At 59.6% G+C, this 26,435-nt stretch overlaps 1 protein-coding gene across 6 annotated transcripts in view; it reads left to right on the top strand.

The window, feature by feature from the left end:
* CLMN (calmin) overlaps window positions 1-26,435 on the top strand; it is a 103,428-nt gene that overhangs the window by 59,885 nt on the left and 17,108 nt on the right. For all 6 annotated transcript variants that reach the window (XR_016226653.1, XM_070065583.2, XM_089322476.1 and 3 more), the window contains 8 exons: window positions 2,755-2,816; window positions 7,065-7,160; window positions 9,517-9,600; window positions 14,189-14,281; window positions 16,293-16,483; window positions 18,300-18,493; window positions 19,255-19,337; window positions 23,376-24,962. Coding sequence is in view for 5 of the 6 variants with exons in the window: in XM_070065583.2 (XP_069921684.2) it covers window positions 2,755-2,816; window positions 7,065-7,160; window positions 9,517-9,600; window positions 14,189-14,281; window positions 16,293-16,483; window positions 18,300-18,493; window positions 19,255-19,337; window positions 23,376-24,962 (2,390 nt within the window). In the remaining variant the exon portion in view is untranslated. The remainder of the gene's footprint in view (window positions 1-2,754; window positions 2,817-7,064; window positions 7,161-9,516; window positions 9,601-14,188; window positions 14,282-16,292; window positions 16,484-18,299; window positions 18,494-19,254; window positions 19,338-23,375; window positions 24,963-26,435) is intronic.

Raw genomic sequence — 26,435 nt, 5'->3', positions numbered from 1 at the left:
CAAAAGCCCACAGTCGGGACAGAAAAGCATCGCCCGCCCTCTCCCCCAGGAGATAAATTGGCTGTCATGTTCTTATTGCTAAAGAAATGTGAAATGTTTTGAGACACATGTGTTGTGTTCTTCCAAGATGCTGAAATCCAGGGCTTCGTAATGTAGGAGTGGTCTGGCTCAGACACTTCAAGGCGGCTTCCAGAGAGGCGTGGCAGCTCGGAGCCCAGGAGGCCGCTGCCGCTGCCCGTGCACTGTGCACCCAGCCCCGACACTGGGTCCCCGAGGGCTGCAAGACAGCCAAGGCCCCGGAGCTGAGGAGGGGTGGGAAAAGTCAGAGCCCAGACTCCCTGCTCGGCGGCTTAATAACTGTTTGCCCCTCAGTGTCTTCCTCTGTAAGTCGGAAATGATAACCTTCCTAACCGGGGCACCACGGGCAAATGTGGCATCTGCCTGCTGCACATCAGGGGCCATCGTGTTCCCGCGGCCCAGCCCTGGCGTCTGGGGAGCGAAGCAGTCGACAGGAAGATCCTCTCTCCCTCTCCCTCTCTCCCTCTCCCTCTCCCTCTCCCTCTCCCTCTCCCTCTCCCTCTCCCTCTCCCTCTCCCTCTCCCTCTCTCCCTCTCTCCCTCTCTCTCTCCCTCTCCTTCTCTCCCTCTCCTTCTCTCCCTCTCTCTCTCTCCCTCCCTCCTTCCCTCTCTCTCTCTCCCTCCATCCCTCCCCCCTCTCTCTCCCTCTCTCTCTCTCCCTCGCTCTCCCTCTCTCTTCCTCTTTCTCCTTCTCTCTCTCTCCCTCCCTCCCTCTCTCTCTCTCCCTCTCTCATTCTCTCTCCCTCTCTCCCTCTCCCTCCCCCTCCCCCTGCCTCTCTCTCTCTCCCTCCCTCCCTCCCTTTCTCTCTCCCTCTCCTTCTCTCCCTCTCTCTCCCTCCCTCCCTCCCTCTCTCTCCATCCATCCCTCCCCCCTCTCTCCCTCTCTCCCTCTCTCTCTCCCTCTCTCCCTCTCCTTCTCTCCCTCTCTCCCTCCCTTTCTCTCTCTCCCCCTCTCTCCCTCTCTCTCCCTCTCTTTCTCCCTCTCTCTTTCCCTCTCTCTCTCTCCCTCTCCTTCTCTCCCTTTCTCCCTCCCTCCCTCCCTCCCTCCCTCCCTCTCTTTCTCTTTCTCTCTCCCTCTCTCTTTCTTCCTCTCTCCCTCTCTCTTTCTCTCTCTCCCTCCCTCTCTCTTTCTTCCTCTCTCCCTCTCTCCCTCTCTCTTTTTCTCTCTCCCTCCCTTTCTCTCTCCCTCTCTTTTTCTCTCTCTCCTTCTCTCCCTCCCTCCCTCGCTCTCTCGATCTCTCCCTCCTCCCCCCCCATCTCAATCTCAAATGGTTTCTGTTCAGTATAGATTAAATGAGCTACTGCACGTGTGAAGTGCCTAGCTCTGTGCCTGCCACACAGATAGCGCTCAGTAGACTGTTTTTAAAAAATCACTGTTACTACAATTGCAGGCACCTTTGCTGTAACCAGAACAGCTGGGATTCAAACCCAGAACTTCCAGGGCTGGCACTGTGGCACAGAGGGTTAAGCCACTCTCTACAGTGCCAACATCCCATATAGGTGCTGGTTCAAGTCCTGGTTGCTCCACTTCCACTCCAGCTCCCTGGTAATGTGCTCGGAAGGCAGCAGAGGATGGTCCAGGTGCTTGGGCCCCTGTACCCATGTGGGAGACCTGGAGGAAGCTCCTGGCTCCTGGTTTTGGCCTGGCCCAACCCTGGCCATTGCAGCCATTGGGGAGTTAACCAGTGGATGGCAGATTTCTCTCTCTCTCTCTCTCTCTCTCTCTCTGTAACTCTGCCTTTCAAATAAAATAAAACTCTGAAAAATCATAGCCAGAAAGAGAACCACACTGGCAGCCACTGTGCCAGGACGGTGTTGAGCCTGGATCTTGGGCTTCTAATGCAGCCTGGAGTGTAGGCGTCTGTTCTCCCACGTATGGGTCAGACCCAGGGGCCGGCGACTGTTCCCCCTGGTATGGGTCAGACCCAGGGGCCGGCGACTGGCCCAGCCCATGGAGGTGGGAGGTGTCAGGGGTGCCAGATTCCTTCCCCCACCACAATCCCAAGTCACGGACGCCCTCCCACCCCCGCTTCCCTGGTGCCCTGGTGCCCCGGCCCCCTGCTGGCCCTCTCGATACCGGTGGCTGGCTCTGAAGTTCCGCTGCCTTATGGGGTTTGTTTCTGTTCTTGTTGGGTACCCACGTGCCCTGACTTGGGGAGCCCGATGGCCAAATGCAAGGCCATGTGGGACCTGTGTGGTGCCCACGATGCGAGGCCGTGTGGGAGTGTGTGTGGCGCCCACGACAGGAGGCCGTGTGGGACGTGTGTGTGACACCCACAATGCGAGGCCATGTGGGAGGCGTGTGTGACACCCACAATGCAAGGCCGTGTGGGAGTGTGCGTGGCGTCCACGATGCGAGGCCGTGTGGGAGGCATGTGTGACACCCACAATGCGAGGCCGTGTGGGAGGTGTGTGTGGCGCCCATGATGCGAGGCCGTGTGGGAGTGTGCGTGGCGTCCACGATGCGAGGCCGTGTGGGAGGTGTGTGTGACACCCACAATGCGAGGCCGTGTGGGATGCGTGCGTGGTGCCCACAATGCGAGGCCGTGTGGGATGCGTGCGTGGCGCCCACGAGCCCTGGCCGAGCCCATGATGGGGGCCTCGGGGCCCCGTCCGCCCTGTGAGGGAGGCGAGACCGCGCGGTGGTCCCCCGCTAACAGCGCTGCTTCGATTGCAGTGGAGAGGGAGGATGTGCAGAAGAGGACCTTCACGCGGTGGATGAACCTGCACCTGGAGAAGGTGAGTGGGCCCGGGCCTGGGGCCCTGCGCGCCGAGTGGGCCGCGGTCCTCGCTCCCGCTCTCCGCCAGGAGCCACTGTGGGTGTTGGTGGATTCAGAGGAGCCCTCGGGACATCTTTGAGTCAGCCCTGTGGCTGTTGGTGTGTCGGGGTCTCCCAGGTCCATGTGTCCCTTCATCTTCGCTGGTGACCCCGCTCCTGCCCGAGGGCTGGAACAGGGGCCTGAGACCTCGTGTGGCTTCCCTGCGCTTCTCCTGTGCGGTCAGCCTGCTGCCCCACCCTTCCTTCCTCCCACCCTCCTCCCTCCTCCCTCCCATCCTCCTCCCTCCCTCCCTCCTCCTTCCTCCCACCCTTCCTCCCTTCCTCCTTCCTCCCTTCCTCCCTCCTCCCTTCCTCCTTCCTCCCTCCTCCCTCCTCCCTCCTCCCTTCCTCCCTCCTCCTTCCTCCATCCCTCCCTCCTCTGTCCCTCCCTCCTCCCTTCCTCCCTCCCACCCTTCCTCCCTTCCTCTCTTCCTCCCTCCTCTTTCCTCCCTCCCTTCTCCTTCCTCCCTCCTCCCTTCCTCCCTCCCAACCTTCCTCCCTTCCTCCCCCCTCCCTTCCTCCCTCCCACCCTTCTTCCCTCCCTCCCGCCTCACTTCCTCCCTTCCTCCCTCCTCCCTCCCACCCTTCTTCCTTCCTCCCTCCTCCCTCCTCCCTCCTCCCTTCCTCTCTTCCTCCCTCCCACCCTCCTCCCTCCCTCCCTCCTCCCTTCCTCCCTTCCTCCCTCCCACCCTCCTCCCTTCCTCCCCCCTCCCTTCCTCCCCCCTCCCTTCCTCCCTCCCACCCTTCCTCCCTCCTCCCTCCTCCCTTCCTCCCTCCCACCCTCCTCCCTCCCTCCCTCCCTCCCTCCCTCCCACCCACACTTCCTCCCTTCTTCCCTCCTCCCTACCTCCCTCCTCCCTTCCTCCCTCCCACCCTTCCTCCCCTCCTCCCTCCTCCCTCCTCCCTCCTCTCTTCCTCCCTTCCTTACGTCCCTTGGCCCAGCTCTTTGGGGCTGCATTGGGCCGCAAGCTGCTCACGTGGACTCCAGGACCTGGAAGCAGCTGGACAGGGACCCAAAAGGGACAGGAGCAGAGGCTGCAGACGAGGGGCGGGCCTGTGAGGACGACGGCTCTGGGGTGGCCAGGGGGGTGGGCAGAGCCCTGCGTGGCCCGGGCTGGGGGACCGGAGGTGGCTTTGCTCTTTTTAAGAAAGCTGACTCGTCAGGATTCGCTTTTCCTCTTGGCCTCTTCCTCCTCTGCACCGCTGTGCGTCTCCAGCTGTCCCCAGCCGGTAGTCTGAGTTCTTTTGGAAGCTGGGAGTACCTCGTGTCCGTGCTCTGACTTTTGCGGTTGTTGTTTGGTGTTTTGTTTTTGAGACGAGCGCCTCGCCTGCTGGTTCACTCCGCAGATGGCGTCCAGGGCCAGCAGGGGCCGACCTGCAGCCGGCGCCCCTCACGGTGGCAGGGACCTGCTCACTTAGTACTTGAGCATCGCGTTAGCACGAAGCTGGAGGCAGGACTTGAACCCAGGACGCTGATGGAGGGCACGGGCGTTTTCACCGCTAAGCCAGGCAGCCGTCCCGCTGCCGTGGGTTTTGCTGTGTGTGTTTGCTCCTCCCTCTCCTCTGGGAGAGACCACAGAGGCCTTCGTCTTTCAGAAGCAATCGTTGCAGGATTGCCAAGCAGAGAAGATACAGGCGGCTGTCAGGGAGGGAGCTCTTGGCCCAAAGGTGATTGACGCCGTCGCCCGTGGGCCTGCAGTGTCTCCAAGCAGGCACCTCGCCCCAGTGCCCTGGCTGCAGGATGGCCCAGATGGCCACTGCCTGCCCACGTCCGCCCTGCCTGCCGTCCATCATGCTCAGGCTGCTGTAAATCGCCGGGCAGTCGTTCTGACTATTGGTGCATTTTCAGCAATGCTCATAAAGTGAAGTGTTATTTTTGGACCAAAAAAAAAAAAAAAGAAGAAGAAGAAAGAAAGAAAAGAAGCAAGCCAGTCCCCAAACCTGGGTTCCCTGAACTCCTAAATCAGCGCCTGATGTGTGCTGGAACTTCCTGCCGGGGAGCAGACGGCCGGGACGCAGTCTTTCGTTTTTCAATTAAGAAACCAAAGCAGAGCTGTAGAGGGTCACTGGCGGATGCTCCCGCACCCGCCGGCCGCCCCGGACGACCGGAGCACGCCTTTCTCCTGGGCCATGTGCGTGCCCGCTTTTGGAGGGGCAGGCAGGTAGCGCCCCACCTCGGCAGCTAAATCAGACGGCAGCTGGCACCCAGGCCCAACAGCCAGAGCAGAATTAACAGCCGTGTCTCCAACCTTGAGACTTTCAAGAACAACCTTTCATGTCCAGGAAAGCCAGGAACTCCTCGGTGAACGGGGCTTAGCTGCAATTTGAAGGCTGTCAGAAATATTTACGGAGTCTCAGGCTCCTGGAAAAATTCCTCCATTTACCCAAGGAGTTAGATCACGAGGCAGGCCCTGGGGGTGCCATGTGCTTGGCCCGGCCGGTGTCGTGAGGCCCGCAGAGCGGCTGCCTGTTTGCACTGGAGCCCGTTCAACGTCTCCCCGGCCGGCTGGGCTGGCAGCGTGGCCTCCGGCCAAGCCCGCCCTGTTTGATGCTGTGCGGCGGCTCTTACAGGAACTGTCAGTGGAAATTATTCTTCGGCCTTAGCTCACACGTCAGGCCCGGCCACGGTCAGCGCTGCTAAGTGGGAAGTTTGTTAGTCCATTTATCAGGGGTGTTTTGTTGGGGCCCCGCGGTAACCCGATGCTGCTGTGCTTAGCCAGGAAGGGACTCTGGGCAGCTGGCGAGGAAAAGGAGTCACCTTTGAGTTCGGAGTCGCCATGGCCCGGCTCGAAGCCCCGTGGGCTCGCCCTGTGCTTGCACTCGCTTGTGCACAAGGACATGCCACCTTCCTTAACAACGAAATAGCACACACAACCTCCAAGCTGCCCAGGAAGTGGGCTTTTTCTGGGGACAAGGTGGCTGGCCACAGTCCCCTTGCTTGCAAGGTGTCCTTGGCCCTTGGGCCTCTGGCTGGTTACAGCCACCACAGGCGCAGTGGCCCCCGGGCACCTGTAGCCCTGTGTCACACCCGGTAGCAGAGAGCACCCACCCAAACCAAGAGCATCAGTCTTGCCACAGCCGCGACACCGAGAGGTAGACGAGAGCGTGACACTGGGATGGGCTTTAAGGAGAACGCAGGTTCTAGGGATGGGCATTTGGGAGGCCAGTTAGGAGGCAGCCTGGAGGGCCCCCGCCCATGTCCCAGTGTCTGCGTTCGCGGCCCTGCTGCTCGGCTTCCAGTCCAGCCTCTGCCAAGGCAACGCGTGATGGCTTTGTGCGTTAGGTCCCTGCCACCCGTGTGGGAGACCTGGTCCGAGTTCCAGGCTCCTGGCTTTGGCCTGGCCCCGCCCTGGTTGTGGCAGCCATCTGGGGAGTGGACCAGAGGATGGAAGATCTCTATTCCCTCTCTCTCCTCCCTTTCTACCTCTCTCTCTCTTGCTTTCAAGTAAATTAGATACATACAATTTTTTTAGAAGAGTGCAGGTTGCTGGACCCTGCGTCTGGACCCCAGGTTTCTGTCCGAGCTGTGACCACTGTGCTGCGTCAGGGGAGTTGGTACCAAGCTTGTTGAGCCCAACAGACCCCCGGGAGGGCAGGCGCCGGTGCAGGCGCTGAAGCAGTGCAGGGGAACCCTGCCGACGTCCAGCGCAAGGGCCAGGGTGGAAGAGCCACGGCCGTGCCGCCGTGCCCTGGGTCTGTGTGTGACCTGCCGCGGGAACAGGACAGAACCAGGGAGCCGCATGGCCCAGCAGTGGGACTGTCCCTCGGCCTCTTTGAGCCCCACGGTCCCTGGATCTGAAGTGAAGGCCTTGCCCTCGGTAATTCTGTGTAAGCCCTGGTAGGATTGTTTTGTTCCGCGGCCAAGCCGTTTCTTTCTGCTTGTAAGCATGAGTGCAGGCCTCCACTGTCTTGGGGTCTGGGATTTCAGGTCAGAGAGGCCTCCTGAGCTCACTTATCACCCAGCCCCCATGGCTGACTCCCCTCCACGGTTCACCTGCCGAGGGGCGTGCACCTGCTGCCCAGGTAGCTGCTCCCAGGCACAGGTGTGCTACCCGCCTTGGAGGGCTTCGCTGCCTCCAGCTGGATCAGGAGGTGTGGAAGTCCTGACACGGCGTCTCCGTTCGTGAATTGCACCGGGCACTAATCGGCTGCTCTCTCCCCCTGCACAGTGTGACCCGCCTCTAGAAGTTAAAGATCTGTTCCTGGATATACAAGATGGCAAAATCCTCATGGCTTTGCTGGAGGTCCTGTCTGGGCGAAGTCTGGTAGGTGTCTCCCAGAGGGGCCGGGAAGCAGAATGAGGCCAGGGACGACACCGCTGGAGGTTTCGGTGCAGGTGCACGTGGGTGCACATGCCTGGATGGACCCAGTCCTACACCACGAAGCTTTCGAGGGCAACTGTCCTTTACCAGTGACTGAGTGATGTCATCACGTGTGGCTAAGCTGTATCTTTTTTAAAAAGCAAAGAAATAAATGCCCAGTGTTTTCTGTGAGCCTATAAAGGCTAAAAAGTAGAACTAGAAGAATAGAGCTTAGCCAGCCATCATGGTGACTGGGCTCAGAGCTGAGAATCAGAGACATCGAAGAGAAAGATCTCTCAACCAGTCAAATTATGTCATCCTAGGACTAAAACCTGAGCTGCCGGCTTCCAGGCTGTTCTTCCCAGTGTGACCGCTGGTGAACCGAGCCAGCTGCTGTGGACATCTGGGCCCCAGTGGCCGTCAGCCAGCCCTCCCCACATTGCACGTGTCTGCTCCATGCGGATGGGTGCTTTTCCTCCTCTCCACGTGGAGCAGGGTTGGCTGGCCTTGGCCCTGTTGGCATTGGGGGTGGGACAGTTCTTGGCTGGGGGCACTGCCCTGTGCATTGCAGGGATGTTTGGCATCCAACCGGGAAATGCAGATAAGCAGCCCCTGGTGTGGTAACCAGAAATCTCCCCAACATCGCCAAATGCTCTCAAGGGAGCAGACCGGTCCAGTCCAAGCAGCAGTGGCGCTGAGCTGAGAAAGCTGCTCCAGAGTCCAGTGTTTGAGTTAGCCTTGGTGACCCATCGTGTCCACATGCAGAGACGGGAACGAGGCCACACTCGGCCAACCGCAGCTCAGCCAGCACGGACCGGCCCAGCCCTGTTTCTCACTGTTTAAAGCCCCGAGCCCCTGCTGGTAGTCGCCGGTGTCATGTGGCCGGGGTCCTGTCACACCCCTTAGCCCCTGCCAGCTTTGCTTTCCCCATAGCAAAATAGGAGCTGCCATCGGCCGCATTGGGAGCTGGCTGTGCGGGGTCACGCGAGAACTCCTCCTGCAGGCCCGACTCTTCGCTGCAAAGATTGCATTTGGTTTCCTAACAGGCCTTGTGCTGGGCCAGCAGCGTGGTCGGCCCCCAGAAGGCTGCCTGGAAGGGTGTGTTCTGGCGCTGTGCACCCAGTGACACGGGGGCCCCACCTCGTGGCCAGGGCACCGGCCACAGCGAGCTCGTCCTCCGTGGCCTGACAGCTCCTTCCCTGCCACACGGACACCCACACCTCCACCCTCTAGGGCCATCACTGCGTTCCCAATCAGGATAGCGGAGCTCCAGGAGTCTCCCGGCACAGGACGGGGTTCAGAAAGCTTGTGGGAAATGCTCGTTGTGGGAGAAGCCATGCATAGATTTCAAGATTTTTTTCCATCAAAATAAGTATACCTGTCCATTCCATTGTTCCACGAGACTTTGGTGGTGTCCTTGTGCAGATCTGCCATTGTCAGGAGTTTGGCTTCTGTAGGCAGGTACCTCTCTTTCTCTCTCCCTCTCCCTCCTGCTCTGCCTCCCCCCTCTCCCTCCCCTCCCCCTCTCCCTTCCCCCTTCCCTCTCCCTCCCCTCTCCCTTGTCCCTCTCCCCCTCTCCCTCTCCCTCTCCCTCCCTCTCCTTCATCCCTCTCCCTTGTCCCTCTCCCCCTCTCCCTCTCCCTCTCCCTCCCCTCCCCCCTCTCCCTCCCCCTCCCCCCTTCCCTCTCCCTCTCCCTCCCTCTCCTTCATCCCTCTCCCTTGTCCCTCTCCCCGTCTCCCTCTCCCTCTCCCTCCCCTCCCCCCCTCCCTCTCCCTCCCTCTCCTTCATCCCTCTCCCTTGTCCCTCTCCCCCTCCCCCTCTCCCTCTCCTTCCCCTCCCCCTCCCCCTCCCCCTCCCTCTCCCCCGGACCTGAGATAACTGTCCACATAGTTCCTGGCCAGAGAGTAGAAACATCTACCGCCACGGGGCAGGGCCCTAGCAGGGCGATTTAGCAGCTGTGCGGTGATGCAGACGGCTCGTGCTCCGCTCCCTGTAGCGGTTCAGTGAGAACAACACGTCACCGAGGGTTCTGGAGCAGAGAGGAGCCCAACAAGCTGCGGGCAGGGCCAGCGAGAGGAACTGGACCGATCGGTCCCTCGTTGCCCCCGCAGCGTCCCCCTGCAGCAGCGCAGGTGCTGTCAGCGCGGCGGACTCACTCTGCTGCCACAGGGGTGCCCTGAGCCACACCTGCACTGCGTGCAGTCCGGGGGGCTTCAGCCACGAGCCTGGGTCTTGCTCTTGAGATTCACACGAGAAAGGTGCAGAGCGCGAAGCAGGGCCTGCTGCGCTGACTGGCTGGTCTCCTGCTCTGCTCCACAGCTGCACGAGTACAAATCCTCATCGCATCGTATTTTCCGGTTGAACAACATCGCAAAAGCACTGAAGTTTTTGGAAGACAGCAATGTAAGTCCTCGTTCCCCGACGCCTGCCTGCGACGTGGAGGGCAGGGTTTGATGGGTGCTGGTCTGGAGAGAAGCAGGGAAGGGGGCGTCAGCTTGCATGGAACGGGCATCTCAGTGCATCAGGGACCTTGCCTGTCTGCACAGCCCACTCCTCAGGTCCCTCAGGGCGGAAGTCCCGTGGCCCGTCCTGGTCCTCAGATCTGTAGAACTGAACTGGGGTGTTCACTCTTTGCCCCTTTAAGTAAGTTTGCAATACACGTGTCAGAGTGGGCCACGGTCTCATGGAGCTTAGAACACGGGAGAGCTCACGGGGGGTGAAGAGAGCCAGGAGGAAAATGATGGGGTCCTCCCTCTCTGCTGTGCTTGCTAGACTGAAGCGAGCCTTCCCTGCATGTGGAACTCTGCGGGGAGGCCCACGAGGGCTGCATTTCAGGGCTCCCCTTGCACTGGCTTTCAGCGGTCAGTCTGGGTGACCAGCGCCAGCTCGCCTGGCACTTGCCCAGCACCGGCTCGTACAGTTAAGCATCGTGCAGGGCGATCCGCGTGGGGCTGTTTGTGGCCAGGCACAGAGCTGGCCTTGGCTCATCGAAACAGAGAGGGGAGCTGCTGGAAGGGTACTGAGCTCATGTGATGACTTGAAAGATTGGACACTCAGGCGCAGATGGAACCCAGGGGTGCCAGGCGCCAGGACCACCACAAGTGGCCTCCGGGCAGCCCCTCCCCTCGCCCCGCCTCCGGGCAGCCCTCCCCTCTTCCTCTGCCACCACTGCGTGTTCAGATTTCCCAGTCCTGGATGAGATGGTGGGGCCGGAAGCCTTTGGGGGACACAGGGGGCTCTGCCTCCCCATGAGGGGAGGGTCCTGGGGTGACAGCCACACAGCACATCACAGTTCAGAGCAGCACTGTCTGTCATGGCGGAAAGGTGCAAACAGCCCAAATGTCTGTCACGGACAAATGCATGCCCCGTGGTGGTCTCTCCATACTGCATTCTGTTTTGGGTGGTAAAACAGTGAAGGGGCTGGCATTGTGATATAACAGGTAAAGCCACCGGTTCCAGTCCTGGCTGCTTCACTTCTGATCCGGCTCCCTGCGGATGCACCTGGGGAGAGCAGTGGAAGTGCTTGGGCCCCTGCCACCCACGAGGGAGACCTGGAAGGAGCTCCTGGCTCCTGGCGTTGGCCTGGCCCAGCCTCAGCCATTGCAGCCATCTAGGGAGTGAACCAGCAGATGAAAGATCTCTGTCCCTCTCTCTCTCTAACTCTGACTTTCAAATAAATAAGTAAACCTTTAAAAGCAACAAAAGCATGAAGCCGATACCGGCCACACCGTAATAAACCATGGGAACCTCATGCGCAGGGAAAGGAGACACAGAGGAGCCCTGGTTGCCTGAGTCCATGCGAGGGAGGCGTCCCGGACGGGACCATCTGGAAAGACAGCCAGGAGATGTGGCGCTGGCTGGGGCTGGGAGATGGGGGAGTAGAGCTCGTAGATGAAAGGGGCAGGCTCTCCTCTGGAGCCGGTGGAGATGTTGCAAAGGCGGCTGTGCTGAGGTGCGTCTGTGTGAATGCGCTCACTGCGTGGCCTTGTGTACGTGAGACGGTGGATTGGATGCAGTGTCCGCTCCGTCTCGGTAAAGCTGCCTATGAAGGAAGCGTGTCTCATTGCACGTTCATCGATGTTTGCAGTCCTGGCCTCCCCACTCGCTTCCAGGAGCTGCGAGAAAACAGCCTGGCCTCCCTGAGCCTCGCTTTCTGCATCTGTAAAACAGACGTGATGTGAACGAGCCCGGGCTGGCTTGGGGGCCGGTAGTCACGGAGGAGTGAATGTATCGCCACGTGGGCCCTGCGGGGCTCCCTTGGCTCCAGCTCCCCTGCGACAGCCACGCGCTGGGCGGTGCTCACGCCCGCTGCTCCGGGACTGGACGTTCCCCGTGGCTCTTGGCAGCGTCTGCGGTAACGTGGGCGGGACCCTTGACCCAGGATACTGGTTCCTCTTGCTGCCACCTCATTCACCCAGAAGCCTCCCCTGCTCCACTGGCTGCCTGCAGCCATGAGTCCGACGTGGAGGAAGAAGTCTCCCCCGTGTCGGTCCGCAGTGTTGCCCAGGTCTGTCATGGGTTTGCTCCCAGGAGTCCCTTGGATCATGTTTACTGTCTTCCATGGCCCTGGAGCTGTGCTCAGAGCTAGGGACAAACAGCTGCATCAGAAACACTTCTGTGCCTTTGAGATGCTCAGGTTGGGGGGGGAAGAGACGCCCCTGCCCCTGCCACGGTCAGTGTGCTGCAGGCCACAGCAGGTGCATAGGGAGGAGCCGTGATCTTGCAGGTGAAAGCACACAGCAAGCCCAGCGCAGCCGGGTGGACCAGCCTGTGCCCAGGTGTGGCACTGGGGAAGCGTGTGGCCATGGCTTGGAGGGCCTGGCATTCTGTAACCCATTCCCAGTATTTCCCAAACTTCCCGCACAAGCCGTCTCATCCACATGAAGGGCTCCTCCCTGCTCCGTTTATCTTCTCTTAACCATCGGGAGGCGTCCCGAGTGCGGCGTGTAGCATCAGCGGTACGCCTGTGCGGCTCCATTTACCAGGCGGTAGGACAGGTGACGGGCAGAGAGGGAAGAGGAGCGCAGGGGAGGGAGACGGGTGAAGGCTGGCATTGCAGATGCAGTGTCTGTCTCACTCCCAGAACACAAAGGGCCTTGTGGGTGCCTTCCTGAGCCTGCAGGCCCAGCTCCAGGGAGGACAGGCCACAGCGGTTCTGCTGAGCTAAGCTGTGCATGGAACGGATGAGCAGCCCAGTCCTGCCTGCCACAGCCAACCTGAGACCTCTCTGTCGCACGCAACCCCACACAGCACGAAGCATAGCATTGGCTCTTGGGTCAGAGACGGGCTGCCCCACATGCAGGGACCTCTAGAATTCATCCCACCTCTCTGAGCCTCAGCTTCCTCATCTATGCAATGGGTGTGTTATGCACGTCACAGGAGCTGGCCTGTGAGGAGCATGGAGTCAGGAGAAGCCAGGAGCATCACGGTCATTGTCACTCACCAGGCCTTGACTTGCTGCCCTAGAAGTGCCAGCCCAGAGCGGGTGCAGGGGCGGGCGCTGTCCCTGAAGCCTGGCTGGGGAGCTTTGGGTGCCCCGCTGAAGGGGAGAGCGCGGCTGGCGGCCTGGGACCACGCGCAGTCAGCAGCTTTCCTGGGCTGGATTCTCCCACCTCCTGGCAGGAGACTGTTTCAGTCCCCAGGGGCCCGGTGCTCCCGGCTCAGCCCGTGCGCCCTGTTGCAGTGCCGCAGGGTAACCCTGCGAGACAGCCCTCCACGCTCTTGCTGCAGAACTTCCGAGAGCTACATCTGTCGCTCGCCACCTGACTCCCTGGAGCCGGTCACCAGGTTGACTGCTTTGATGGCCACAGACCAGGATGTGTGCTGTAAACCATGAGACAGAGGAGGGAGCTGTCAGTCCATGGGTGCGGGAGACAGTGGGCCGGGTCCCGCACGTGACTGGTCATATAGGACGCGTGCTCGTGACGAATGAGGACAGGATGTCAGGCCTGAATGTGAGCGGACGTGTCCGTCGCAGCACTGCCCGCATCCTGCCTGGCCACCGACCCGCCTGTCACGGGCCTGTGCCGTCTGAATTAGATTCTTGGCATCTGCTGGCGAAACAGACCTCACCTAGATGTCTGCTCCGAGGAGCAGGCCACGGGGAGCAGTGGTGTCGCCAGCCCTGCCGGAGAGGTCAGGTCAGACCCCCGCTCCAGGAGCCACGAGGGGGAGGAGAGAGGAGAGGCAGGGGGAGGGAGGGGGGTTTCAGGGTGAGGCACCCTCTTGGTTTCTCTCTCCCGAGTCTCTGGGGCAGAATTTTGCCATGTGGACGTGGAAACCTACCCTGGCTCACCTTGCTTCTCCTGTCTTCCCCCGAAGGTCGGCTCTTACCTCCGTCGAGGGCTGATCTGAAGCCGCTGTGGCTACTATGTTTGCTGCCCAGCCCTTTCTGGTCTCTGCTCCTGGGTTTTCCTTGGCAGGGCCAGAGCCTGGCCAAGGGCTGTGCTGCCCCCACCCGATGGCTGGGCCCCGCCCCCAGAGTCTCTGATTCGGTAGTGTGGGGGATCATTTGCATGCCCCAGGTAGGGCATTCCCCAAGGGCTTCCACACTGGGGCCATCAGTGGGATCTTTTCCGACTTGTCCTAGCGCACTTTCTGCAGCCATGCAGGTACCATCCACAGCCCCTGCTTGTCCCAGGGATGTGTGAAATCTGGGGTCCATGGTGTTACTGTTGCCTCCATACAGCCTCCCTGGACATGCACAAGCTCCTTGGAAAGGAGGCTGACACTTTGTAGCGGTGTGGCTCTCCTGTGTGACATTACCCTCTCCGGTCCACCTAGCCCGTAGCGGTAGTTAGGATCCTTGTGAGGATACATGGCCTGCCTGTGGGAAGTGCATTCTTGCTGGCGGGGGTCCCTGGGAGGTGGCCTTGCGTGCTGCCGGATGGCACAGGATGAGCCTGAGCAACAGGCTGGTGAGGGCGCGGGGCAGAACCGCGTGCCAGTCCCCGGAAGCTGCTCTTTAAGTGCATGCCTTGCCTCTTTCCAGGTCAAACTGGTTAGCATCGACGCAGCAGAAATAGCGGACGGCAACCCATCTCTGGTTCTCGGGCTGATATGGAACATCATCCTCTTCTTCCAGGTAAAATCGTTTGCTCCGTGCATGCACGGGCAGGAGGCAGAGCCTGCTCGTCGCACGCAGAGGGCAGGGGGTCCGGGTGCTGGGCCACAGTGACGCTCGGTTCCCGGCACACTGGATCTGTTCTGTTCTGGGAAAAAGAACCGTGGGAATTTGGCTGCCAAACCACTTGAGTCCCTGGGGCTTTCCAAGCGGAGGGAGCTGTGTTCTCTAGAAGGAAAGATCCTCCCCCTAAGACCTGAGGAGTTAAATAAGATTTTGTTCTCAATTGGGGCAATATTTCCGGCCAGAACTTGAACTTGGTAGAGTTCCTCTCCTGACAGCAGTGCAGGGAGCGGATTCAAGACGCCCCTGGAGGAGGAAGGTGCGCTGGGCACGGCTGCCACATTCCACCCTGGCAGCCTCAGCCAGACTTGGAAACGCGGGTTCGGCGGACGAGGGGCCGCACCGTGGCTGGGTTCTGACTTGGAGCACACGCCCCAGTCCGTGTCTCCGACCAGGAGGGACGAGCCAACATCGTCCTCTGAAACCCACCCTCTTGTGAGGTAGAAAGTTGTGGTTCCTTCTTTAATTGTCTTCCTGAGAGTGAAAATTCAGGTCCATGCAGGGCTGGTTGCCGGGACTCTGGGCTCCACACTAGCATGCAAGGGGCACTAGCCCAGAGATCTGAGGCCGCGGATCCCATAGTGGCTGAGCCGTGAACTCAGAGGGGTCCTCTATGAGCCTCAGCTTTCACGTCTGTGAAATGGACACCTAATGCGGGGTGAGCTCCAGGAGGAGCCAGGTGTGCAAGCCCTCTGTCCCCTGCGCTGGGTTCTGTGTGCACTTCAGGTTCTGCTGCCTGTTAATGAACTTCCCCAGAGAAGCCGGAAATGTCTTGAGGACATCTTAACAGTGAAGGCCTTTGCCGTAGTCTGTTGGTTGCTATAGCAGAATGCTCGAGATCTGGGAAGAACAGGGCCTCGTGGTTCCGGAGGCTGGAAGGCCTGAGCACAGTGCTGGTATCCAGTGAGGGCCCTGCGCTGGGTCCCAGCTTGGCAGAGGGCAGCACACGGCGAGACAGACAGTGCACCAGGTCATGTCCGTCTCTGCTTCTGACGGAGCCACCACTGCCGTCACACGGGCCCCACCCCCGTGGCCGCATCCGACTCTGCCCGCCAGAGCCCCCCCCCCCACCAAATGCCAAATGCAGATGGATTTGCCGATGATGTTTCCGGCACATGAACTGGGGACACATCCTGACTCTGCCACCTTAAATCCACAGATTTGCATTCATTTTCTACCCAGATTCTTTGCCGTGCCACAGGCCCCACCCTCGTGACCCTCTGGGATCTCAGGCGAGTCAGTCCCATGTTGAAGCACTCTGTGGTGCAGGCCATGGTCAGGGTGTGAGCTCCCAGAAGACAGTACCCTTAGGTGGGGCGGGGGAGTGGGGAAGGGCTCCTGGGGGAAGTGGTCCCACAGCTGGGTGTTGAGGGATGAGTAGGAGTGTGCCACCACCAGTGCCGCTCAAACTTCCCACACGGAAGTTGCCCGGAGGGGTGCTGAAATGCAGGCTCTGGTCCCGCAGGCAGGCCTGGGGTGGGCCCTGGGCTTCTGCGCTTCTCACAAGCGCCCCTCCAGTAGGGGTTCAAGGATGGAGGCAGGCGGCAGCGGGATCGGGATGAGCAGAGGCAGTGGGGTTTGAAGGAGCGTGATGCATTCTAGAATCCTCACCGCACAGAGGGAAGGGGGCAGGAGGAGGGGCCAGGAAGTCACGTGAGCCACCGCTGGCCGGAGCTGGGGCTACTCCGGGAGGAGGCGGTCTGCGCCGTAGCTGGGCACCACAGGCGGCACCAGGCACTCAGGCCAGCCCCAGGCCAGCCCTGTCCCTGACGCTGCCATCAGCAAGGGCTTCTCCCTGGGAGGAGGACTTCCGGTCCCCCCGCCTGGGGTGCACGTGGCCCGGTCAGACCAGGGACTGCTGTGGGGAGGGCCAGAGCGGCACCGGGCTCAGCCCTGGCTTTCCTTGCAGATCAAGGAGCTCACGGGCAACCTCAGCAGGAACTCCGCATCCTCCAGCCTGTCGCCTGGCTCCGGGAGCACGGATTCCGACTCCTCCTTCCCCCCCACACCCACCACGGAGAGGAGCGTGGCGACGTCCGTGAAAGACCAGAGGAAAGCCATCAAGACCCTGCTGGCCTGGGTGCAGAGGAAGACCCGGAAGTGAGCGGCAGCCCCCACCCCGGCCCCAGCCCGCATTCCCTGCTGTCTCAGGCCCGGGGGTTGGGGGGTGAGGGTGGGGTGGGGGTGCTCTCCAGCCTGGGGGTGGCAGAGAAAAGGGAGCGGGCGTTGTTGAAGGCACCCAGCACGCATGGGTGTGGGGAGCAACTCGGACTAGACTAAGTTACTGGAATTAAGACTTATTCTATGCATCTGCTCTCCCACAATATGGCGCTGAGAAGGGAGAAACAGCTTCTACACAGCTGCCTCCAGCTCAACCAATAAACTGTAGGACCTGCTCCTGATTGGAGGAGAGCAGCGTGCTCGGCGTGTGGGTAGCAGAGTTGGGATTGGTGGAAGAGGACTATAAAGGAGGAGAGAGACAACATGCACCAGGAACATCTAAGGGGAACATCTATCTGAAGGAACACCTGTGCAGCCCCCGAGAGAGCCGGCCGGCGGTGTGCTGCTCCCCCGCAGAAGTGGGGAAAGTGGCAGGGGGAACCGCCCTTCCACGGAGGTGGAAGGGTCGGTAGCCAACCCGGGAAGAACCAGCAGCAAACCTGGGGAGGGCCGAGCAGACCAAAGAACAGCGCAGGGTCCTGTGTCGTTCCTCCACGAAGACGGGGAGCGACACATGGGTCTGTGTTTTCATGCAGGCTCTCGGAGCTGGGCATACTGCAGTCGCCATTGTCACACACACGCACACACATGCACACACATGCACCCACCCACCCACCCACCCACACGTCTGCAGAAAGCTGCAGAGAGCATTTGAATGCAGAGCAGAGGGCCTTTCATGGAGTTCATCCATCGCCGACATGACCGTGCCGCCTGGGCACGACTACCGTACACCGTTTGTCAGCTTCCAGGTGTGTGGCAGAGTCTGCCCTCACTTAAAGCCCAGTCATCCTGGGACCTGCTGGAGGTTCGTCTTCCCAGCACGAGACAGCAAAACTGGAGCTGAGTTCCAGCCCTCTGTTGGGTGGGCCCTGTGCCTGCTGGAGTGCTTTTGTTTTGTAAGGTGTACCTATTTATTTATTTGAAAGAGCTACAGAGAGAGAGAGAGAGAAGGAGAGGGAGGGAGGGGAGGGGAGGGGAGGGGAGAGGGGAGGAGAGGAGAGGAGAGAGGGAGAGAGGGAGAGAGAGATGTACCATCCTCTGGTTCACCTGTTAGCTCCAGTTTGAGTCCTGGCTGCTCCACTTCTGATCCGGCTCCCTGCTAATGCTCCTGGGAAGGCAACAGAAGATGACCCAAGTGCTTGGGCCCCTGCGGCCCACATGGGAGACCTGGATGGAGTTTCAGGTTCCTGGCTTCGGCCTGGCTCGATCCTGGCTGTTGTGGCCATTTGGGAGGTGAACCAATGGGTGGAAGACCTCTGTCTCTATTTCCGTAGCTCTGCCTTTCAAATAAGCAGATCTTTAAGAAAAAACGTGTGGATAATCGCCCCTTTATACGATGGAACTTCAAAAAGGTCATGGAAAATGGAATGAAAAGGTGTTGTTTTGGGGTAAAAATGTGGAAATCTGGGAAGTTTTTTCATAGTACACATTTTCTGCGTAACTTCTAAGGCCCCCTGGTGTCTGGAAACACAGGTCTGATTTGCTGCATGCATGGTGCCCTCCCTTCCCTCTGTCGGGAAGTGGGACTGGGAAGGCTCAGGGGCTGGAGCGTCTGTGCTTGGCCCGGTCAGCGGCACCCAGCCCTGTGTGGAGGCCGGTGAGGCGGCTGCATTTGGACCTCGTGCCATGAACCCGGTTCTAACACGTGCCATGAACCCGGTTCTAACGCACGCCGTGCGCCTCTGCTGCCCCTCAGGTATGGCGTGGCGGTGCAGGACTTCGCGGGCAGCTGGAGGAGCGGCATGGCTTTCCTGGCCATCATCAAGGCCATCGACCCCAGCCTGGTGGACATGAAGCAGGCGCTGGAGGACTCCGCTCGGGCAAACCTGGAGAAGGCGTTCAGCATCGCACACGAGGCCCTGCGCATCCCCAGGCTGCTGGACCCCGAAGGTAGCTGCCCTGCTCGCCCAGTCTTTGAGAGAAGTTCTACCGCAAGCGCGCACCTGCTGTTCCAGATAGGGAACTGGGGGCACACAGGGGACTCTAATGCAGGGTTTTTCTCTCTGTCAGATTCCCGTCCTCAGATCATGTGTGTTTCCCATGTTTTCTGTACAGCTAACTATATCCTTACATCATTGGTTTTCTTCAACGTCAATCTAATGGTCTCTTACTATGGTTACTTAACATTATAATACAGCATAGGAATTTTATCTGTTGCTATAATTCTTAGGCAGATGCCTATATAGGCTGCTCCACCTGGCATTTACTGGCGTTTACTCGGTAGTCCCTGGGTGCGCCTGGAAGAGTCCCTTTTATAAGTAACACTGTGGCGAAGAGAGCAGAATGACAGTGTGGGTGCTCGGCTCTCTGTCCAGCTGCTTTCCACGTGGGGTGGGCTCGCGTGGGACTCCCTGCACAGGGTGTGGGGCTCCTGGTTCCCGGTACTCACTGGTGGGCCCAGCCGGGGGCTGGCTCTTCCCAGTGGACGGGACTGAACCAGCCAGGAAGGAGGGACAGAGTGTAGGGAGCGAGGTGCCGTGGGAACAGCTCCTCCGTCCCACGTGCCCGGTCCTCTCTCCGCCGTGCGCTCCTCACGTGGAGAACACAGAGGAAACCCTTGGTGTTCTGTGGGCTCCATGCTCATGAAGCCCCTGCTGCCTTGGAAGCTCACCCCGCCCGGGTGCCCCTAACGCCTGTGCCTCTCTTCACAGACATCATGGTCGACCCGCCGGATGAGCAGTCCATCGTGACTTACGTGGCCCAGTTTCTGGAACGTTTCCCGGAGCTGGAAGTCGTATGTTTGTTTTCTTTACCTTTCATTCAGAGACGTGCGTTTCCTCCGCTGGCTGTTGGAGGAAGCAGGGCCCTGGCTGTGTGGGGCGACAGCCGTGAGGGTCAAACAGAGCTCCAGTCCCCAAACGTCGCCTTGCCACGTCTTTGCGTCGGCATTCTACGTAGCGTATGAACTCAAAGCAGGGTGGGGGGTGGGGGCGGAAACGTAGACAGTCCCGCCTCTCACGGGCTCTTCCGTACCAGACTCTACCATGGTCGGAACAGGTGCACGCTGCCCTGTGTGTCTGCTATTTGTTCCTTAGGTGCCGGTGGGTGGGACGCCATAGCAGGCTCTCAGGTTTCAGCGGAGTGTTTAAAATGCTCCAGGAGAGCGAGTGTTCGTGGGTAAGACTTCTTGTCTTCAGCATCTCAGACTGTGCTTGGCGACAGACATTTTTGGAGCCGCATGAGACCTTGGAGAGGTTGCCGTGGTGCATCTCCCGCCCTGCCTGGGCGCAGCCTGGAGCTCACGCTGATGACAGCAGCGACGCAAACAACGCCCTCATTTATCGCTTGCATCTGTGATGTGTGCACACCTGGTGCTGTCTCGGGGATGCGGGTTCTTGGCCTTGGACGCCTTGCTGTAATGGGGAGAGCGGTCAGGGGTCAGCAGATGCATGATCATTTCAGGTGTCCTGAGTGTGTGCTCATCAGAGCAGCTGTTTTAGCTGGAGGCTGCTCAGGTTGTCCCCAAGCAGTGCAGGGTGGCTCAGCGTCATCGGCCTCCTGTTACCCATGAGGCTTTGCCGGCTCAGAGAGGCTCAGAAACCTCCCCAGGGTCACACAGATGCCAAGTGCAGAGCCAGGATTGGCCCCAGCATCTATGATTCCGAAGTTCAAGCTTTTAGGCCCCTACAACGGACAGCTGGGATCTGGGATCCACTTTGTATAGGAGATCCAGGCAGGGTTCTGGTGCTTGGGTTCCCGCTGGTACTGATCTGTGTATGTGTTTCCTGTCTGTCTGTATACTACCCGACGCTGCCCCGGGGGCTTTGGAAGCAGGAATGCTTAGGCTGGAACTTGGGTTCTGCTGTGTGAGCTCAGGCTGGTTTCTTAACCTCTCTGACACCTGGTACAGATGTTCTCACACACATTTCCTGTTTCAGGGCCGTGTGAAGGGTGAGTGTGTACACGAAGTCCCCAGGGCTGTGTGGGGCACAAGAGTTGACGTGGTGCTGGTTGGCAATTCCTCTGCAATTCAGTTGCCCTGACCCCTTGCTGAATTCCGAAACGCGGGGCACTGGGGCTTTTAATTAGCCCTGACGCTTACTCTGTAGGCGTGAGCCACTCACGTCCCTAAGGGAATGCAGATCAGCGCTCCCCACATGCGGGACTCCCAGGGAGCTGGCCCTGCGCAGTTCAGCCGAAGGAGCACCTGTGAGCCTGCAGAGCCCTGGCCACGGGCACGTGTCTGCCTCGCTGTGTGGTCCCGCATACGGGTTCTCCGGTAAATGTGTCACATGCCCTTGACAAGGGTGTGTCTTGTGCAGCCGAAGATTGCCACTCCGTAATGTCTGCCAGCCTGTCACTGGGATCCTAATGGCCTGTAGGCTGGTTGATTGATAAGTGATTGTTCTGCTCTATCAGTTAGCAGAGGAGAGAAATATTTTTAAATATCCAACTGTGATTTGGATCTGTGGATGTGTTGCTCCTCTTAGTTCTGGTTTTGCTTTGCACATGCTGTGCTGGGCTGTTAAGTGCATAGGTGTTTAGGGTTGTATTTTCCCGATGACTGGATCATTTTGTGTTAATGAAGTTTGTCATATATTTTAATCCCCTCAACTTTATTATTTTTGCTTTAGACAGTCAGAAGACTCTTTTTTATAAAGCTTTGAAATGGTCTTTTCTGGTAGCCGTATATTTACCATGTGGACACTGATCCAGGCTTCTCTAGCGATCACCTGTCCTTCAGCCGGAAGCACTGCCCGCGTCTCCTAGGGGTTGGCTACTGCTTGTTCTAGCGCCTTTGCGGATTCCAGCCCTGGGGCCGCTTTACCGACTGCTTCCTCTCTTGATGTGGGGTTCCGTTCCCCTGATGCTTCACATTTGAATTCACTCTGTCAGGCCTGGCGTGCAGAATCACAGTAGAGATTGAGCTCAGTGAGTTGTTTGTGCCTTAGAACATGTGGTCCTGCCTCAGACAAGCACCGAGGAGGGGGGCTGCTCATTGTGGTCACTTCAGGAGTGGACGGGAGCTGTGCTGTGCTCTTACTGAGTCTCGGCTCTCTGGTTTCTGCTGTTTGGAGCAGGGGGTCAGTCTTGCATCTGAAGGCAGGCACCCACACGGTACCACCAAGGTCATTCCCAGTGCATCTGAAGGCAGGCACCCACGCCGTACCACCAAGGTCCTTCGGTGCTTTTCAGCCCTGCCCTCAGCTGAGCCCTGCACGGCTGTGGGGAACTGTGTGGAGAAGCAGCATGGGGGATGGGTATGGTTAGGAGCACTTTCAGCTTCAGGCTCTCACGGCAGCCCACGCAAGCAGGAAAGCTGTGGCTGGTCTCAGCTTATTACAAGGTGATGGCTGTTCTCCTGGCGTGGCCCGGCCCGGCCCACAGGCACGGATCAGCTGAGTCTCTGTCATGGAAAGGCTCCTCCTGCCCAGAGCCAGCTTCCTGAGACCTCTTTGCTGCTGTGGTTTTTAAAGCCTCCCATCGGGGCCAGTGTTGCGGTGCGGCAGTAAGGACAACGCCGGCGACGCTGGCGTCCCTACGGGCAAGGGTTTGTGTCCCAGCTGCGCCACTTCCAGTCCAGCTCCCTGCTAATGGAGCAGAGGGTGACCCAAAAGTCTGGGCCCCTGCTACCCACGTGGGAGGCCCAGATGAATCTCCTGGCTCAGCCCTGGCCGTTGTGGGCATCTGAGGAGTGAACCAGCAGATGGAGGATCTCTCGTGTCTCTCCTTCTCTCTCTCTGTAACTGACTTTCAAATAAATCTTTTTTAAAAATGGTATGAAGGTAATTCCAAAAGCTCTTGAAAATTGGAACTGAATGTGTATTTTGGTGCAAAAAAATGTTGAAGTCCATGTGTACAAGGAGTCTTCACACAGTTCACAAGGGTGGCGTTGCGGGGCAGCCAGTTAAGCTCCCGCCGCCCCCAACACCAGCCTCCCGTATTGGAGTGCGGCTCGAGTCCTGAGAGCTCGCTTTGGAGGAGCTCCCGGCTGACGTGCCTGGAAAGGCCTTCGACGGAGGCCCAGTGTCCATGTGGGAGACTCAGTGGAGCTCTGGGCTCCTGGCTTTGGCCTGATCCAGCCCTGGCTGATGCAGCCGTCTGGGGAGTGAACCAGCTCGCTCGCTCTCCTCTGTCCCTCTGCCTTTTGGATAAATAAATCTTTAAAAATAAAACCCAAAAGTTCATGAAAAATGTATATATCCTGGAAAATACTACCATGGATCTCAAGATCTTTTGCATCAGAATGAATGTATCTTTTTTAAAAAAAGATTTATTTATTTATTTATTTGAAAGAGTTACACAGAGAGAGGAGAAGCAGAGGGAGAGGCAGAGGGAGAGGGAGGGAGAGGGAGAGAGAGAGAGAGGTCTTCCATCAGATGGTTCACTCCCCAGATGGCTGCAATGGCCAGAGCCGTGCTGATCTGAAGCCAGGAGCCAGGAGCTTCTTCTGGGTCTCCCAAGTAGGTGCAGGGGCCCAAGGACCTGGGTCATCTTCCACTGCCTTCCCAGGCCATAGCAGAGAGCTGGATAGGAAGTGGAGCAGCGGGGTCTCGAGCCGGCGCCCATAGGGGATGTCAGCACTGGATGTTAACCCACTGCGCTACAGCGCCGGCCCCAAAATGAACGTATCTTTTAACTTGATTTTTCCACAACCGTGTTGACGGGCCCTCATGTTTCATGTTTCCATTTCGCCGATGCCTCCCCATGTCCGCAGAGTCCTCTGCCCCCATGTCCGTCCCGCGTGCCTTTCTCTGCCTCACGTGTGTTCTGAGGCACAGGCTGCGCTGGACACTCTGCTAAAGTCACACTGTCCCGTGTTTCTCTGCAGGAGGACTTCATGGAATCAGATAAAGAGATCCCCGTCGAATCCACCTTTGTCCGCATCAAAGAAACCCCTTCGGAACAGGAGAGCAAAATCCTGCTGGTGACGGAAAACGGGGAGTGCGCCTACTCCGTGAGCCACGACACCAGCCACCCGCCACCTGCCAAAGTCTTCGTCTGCGACTCGCCCGAGAGCGTGCAGGGCATGTGCCTGAGCAGCAGCCGCGCCCTGTCCGACAGCTCCTCCGACTTCATGCACCAGATCATCGACCAGGTCCTCCAGGGCAGCCCGGGGAAGACGGGCAGCACCGGCGAGCCGCCCCTGGAGTCTTCCATCTTAGCCACCAGGAAGGACGGCCGCAGGTCCAACTCACTGCCCATCAAGAAAACCGTCCACTTCGAGGCCGACGTGTACAAGGACGCCTCCTGCAGCAAGGACCCCTTCTACACTCAAGACCTGCGCTTCGAAGGGAGCCCGCGGACGGCGCAGGTCGGACAGGGGCCGGCAGCTGACGCCGCAGAGGACAAGGAGCTGCAGCGCGAAGTCGCCAAGACCCCCGAGGCAGCCCCCAACGGGGTCCCCGGGGGTGTCCCTGCGGCTGCCGGGCCCCTCAGCAGCTCCCAGCCTCCCTCTCCCTGTGATGGCGCTGAGGAGAGCCCAGCCAGTCACAGAGAAGAAAGTCACCCTCCTCCACCCCCCGCAGAAGACACCCTGATGGCCAGCTCCTTGGAGGTCAAGGTGAAGCTGCTGACCGTGGAGGCTATGGACAAAGACGAGTGTTTCGACAGCATACCGTTAAAAGCCTCGAAGTTTAGCAACAACCTGGTAGATTTTGCTTCCACCAGCCGAGCTGTCGGCGAGGTCCCTTCCCCTCGTGAGGAGACACCTGCTGAGGACGAGGGCTTTGAGGATCAGGATGAAAACTTTGTAGGTAAAAGGAGCGCCAAGTCCGCCCACAAAAAGCAGGAGTCCTCGGAATGCCAGGTGGAATCCAGCGAACATGAACTTCCCAGTGACGCGGCACTGGAAGAGACAGCGGAGAGAAAGCCAGAGGTGTACGAAAAGGCCAAGAGGAAATCCACCTGCCGCCGTCGCCGCAGCCGTGGGGAGGGGGAGGAGGAGGAAGGCGAAGGCCTGCAGGGGCCTGGCGGGGAGCTTCCTTCCAACCCCACCAGCAGCAGCGTCAGCCTGGAGAGGCTCGGGAGTCCCGGCAAAGACGGCGTGGACTTCACACCCTCGCCACCGCTGTCCAAGGTCTCGGTCATTCCGCACGACCTCTTCTACTACCCGCACTACGAGGTGCCCCTGGCCGCGGTGTTGGAGGCGTACGTGGAGGGCACGGAGGACTTGAAGATGGAGGAGACGGATCTGGGCGAGCAGGAGGGGGGCTGTTCGCACCCCCGGGAGGAGGCCGACGCCTCCTGGAGCAGCTGCAGCTTCTCAGGGCCAGGCGAGGGCCTCCCGGGGGCCAGCGACCTGGAGCCGGCTCCCAACAAGGCTGCCACCCCGGCTTCAGATCCTGCCCCTCCAGACCCCCGCGAGGACCGCCAGCCGAGGCAGACTGAAGAGAGTGACCCTGTGGAGAGCCCGCAGGTACTGGTGGGAGGTTGGGGGACCAGGGCGGTTCTGTGCTTCTCCCCCAGGAGCATGGGGTGGCCGCTTCACTCACGGGCATCCCAGGGGGCAGGACTCAGGAAGCGTCCCCTGGAGCCTCGTCCAGGGCAGGCTCAGCACCAGCTGAAACCTCGTGCCTTGGGCCCCTCCCTGGCCTCAGTGCTTCCTGCCCTGGTCACAGGGCTGCGTGAGGGCCAGGCAAGGTCGTGTGTAAGGACCCAGCAGGGGAAGGGCAGTAATGATTTTCAAAGCAGTCACCGGGCCCGGGGGTCTGGCCTGGCAGGTAAGGCGCTGCTCAGAATGGCCACGGCCCACTCCAAAGTGCCTGAGGCCCACGCCTGCCTCCAGCTTCCCATCCCAGCGCCCTGCTGACGCTCACTCTGAGCCTGGGCAGTGGGCCACACGCTTGTCTGTCTGCTCCTTTCCCCATGCCCAGCAGCTCCAGGAGTGAGAAGAGAGCAGATGTAAGGGGCCCAAGGCTGCTGCCAGCAGGGAGCGGGGAGGAGGGAGAGAGGTGAGGAGAAGTGGGCTTTCCTGCCCATGCCTGGTTACCCAGCTCTCCCATTGCAGCCCCTGGAATCCAGGGGGTGGATCCCAAACCACACGGGCTGTGCACCTGCTGGGCACAGCTCTGGACAGAACCTGGGTGTGGCCCCTTGGGTGACTCGGCTGCTCACCCAGTCCAGCCCACAGAGAGATGGCTGCTCCCCAGACACAGGCCCCATCCGACCACCGCCCTTCTCCAGGCTGCAGGTGGAGTCTGATTCCTAAGCATGATCTTCTAGATTCTTCCTCCCTCTGACCTGGCTGCCCACCCCTCTGTGTCCTGCTCCCTCCAAGCCCCCTCCTCCCTGGCTCCCAGAAACCCCACACTTGTCCCATGCCTGTAGTTAAACTGGGCTGGTCCTGCCACCTGGAACGCCCTTCCCCACCCTTTACTTGGGAATCCATTCTTCACTCTGCAGAGCTCAAAGCAGACACCTCCTCCCGGGAGCCTTCCCAGCTCCTCCCAGGCGGAACTGCTGCTCCCTCACCTATAGCCAATCATATTTTTGACAGGTGAACCCTCAAGTGCTTTTGTTTTTCACTCCCAGGGGAGAGAGTGTCATTGTGATTTTGGACCCTAGATCTCAGCACAGGGCCTGCCACTGCAGGGGTGAGAGGCGTGTTGTAGGCTGGTTTGGGGGTGCAAGGTAAGTGGAGCCCAGAGGTACAGGCACAGCTCTGGCTGTAGCAGTGGAAGGCCAAGGTCACGGGGAGCTTGCAGGTTCATGGGAGGGAGGAGAAAGCCTCACCCCGGGAGGGGCCGCAGGACACTCGGGATTGGCGTGGCTCTGTCCCGACCAGGGGAGGAGCTGCCCGGGGCAGCAGAGGAGCAGAATTCTCAAGCCCGAGAGCACACCTGGCAGGACCGGTGGCTGCAAGGGCAGGGCAGCTGCTGCCTGTTCTCAT

This window comes from Oryctolagus cuniculus, chromosome 20, assembly GCF_051225735.1.
Source record: "Oryctolagus cuniculus isolate XC-2025 breed Fujian yellow rabbit chromosome 20, ASM5122573v1, whole genome shotgun sequence".
In the NCBI taxonomy this organism is placed as follows: domain Eukaryota; kingdom Metazoa; phylum Chordata; class Mammalia; order Lagomorpha; family Leporidae; genus Oryctolagus; species Oryctolagus cuniculus.
Note: the sequence above shows the minus strand (reverse complement) of the source record. Positions and strands in the feature narration are given on the sequence as shown.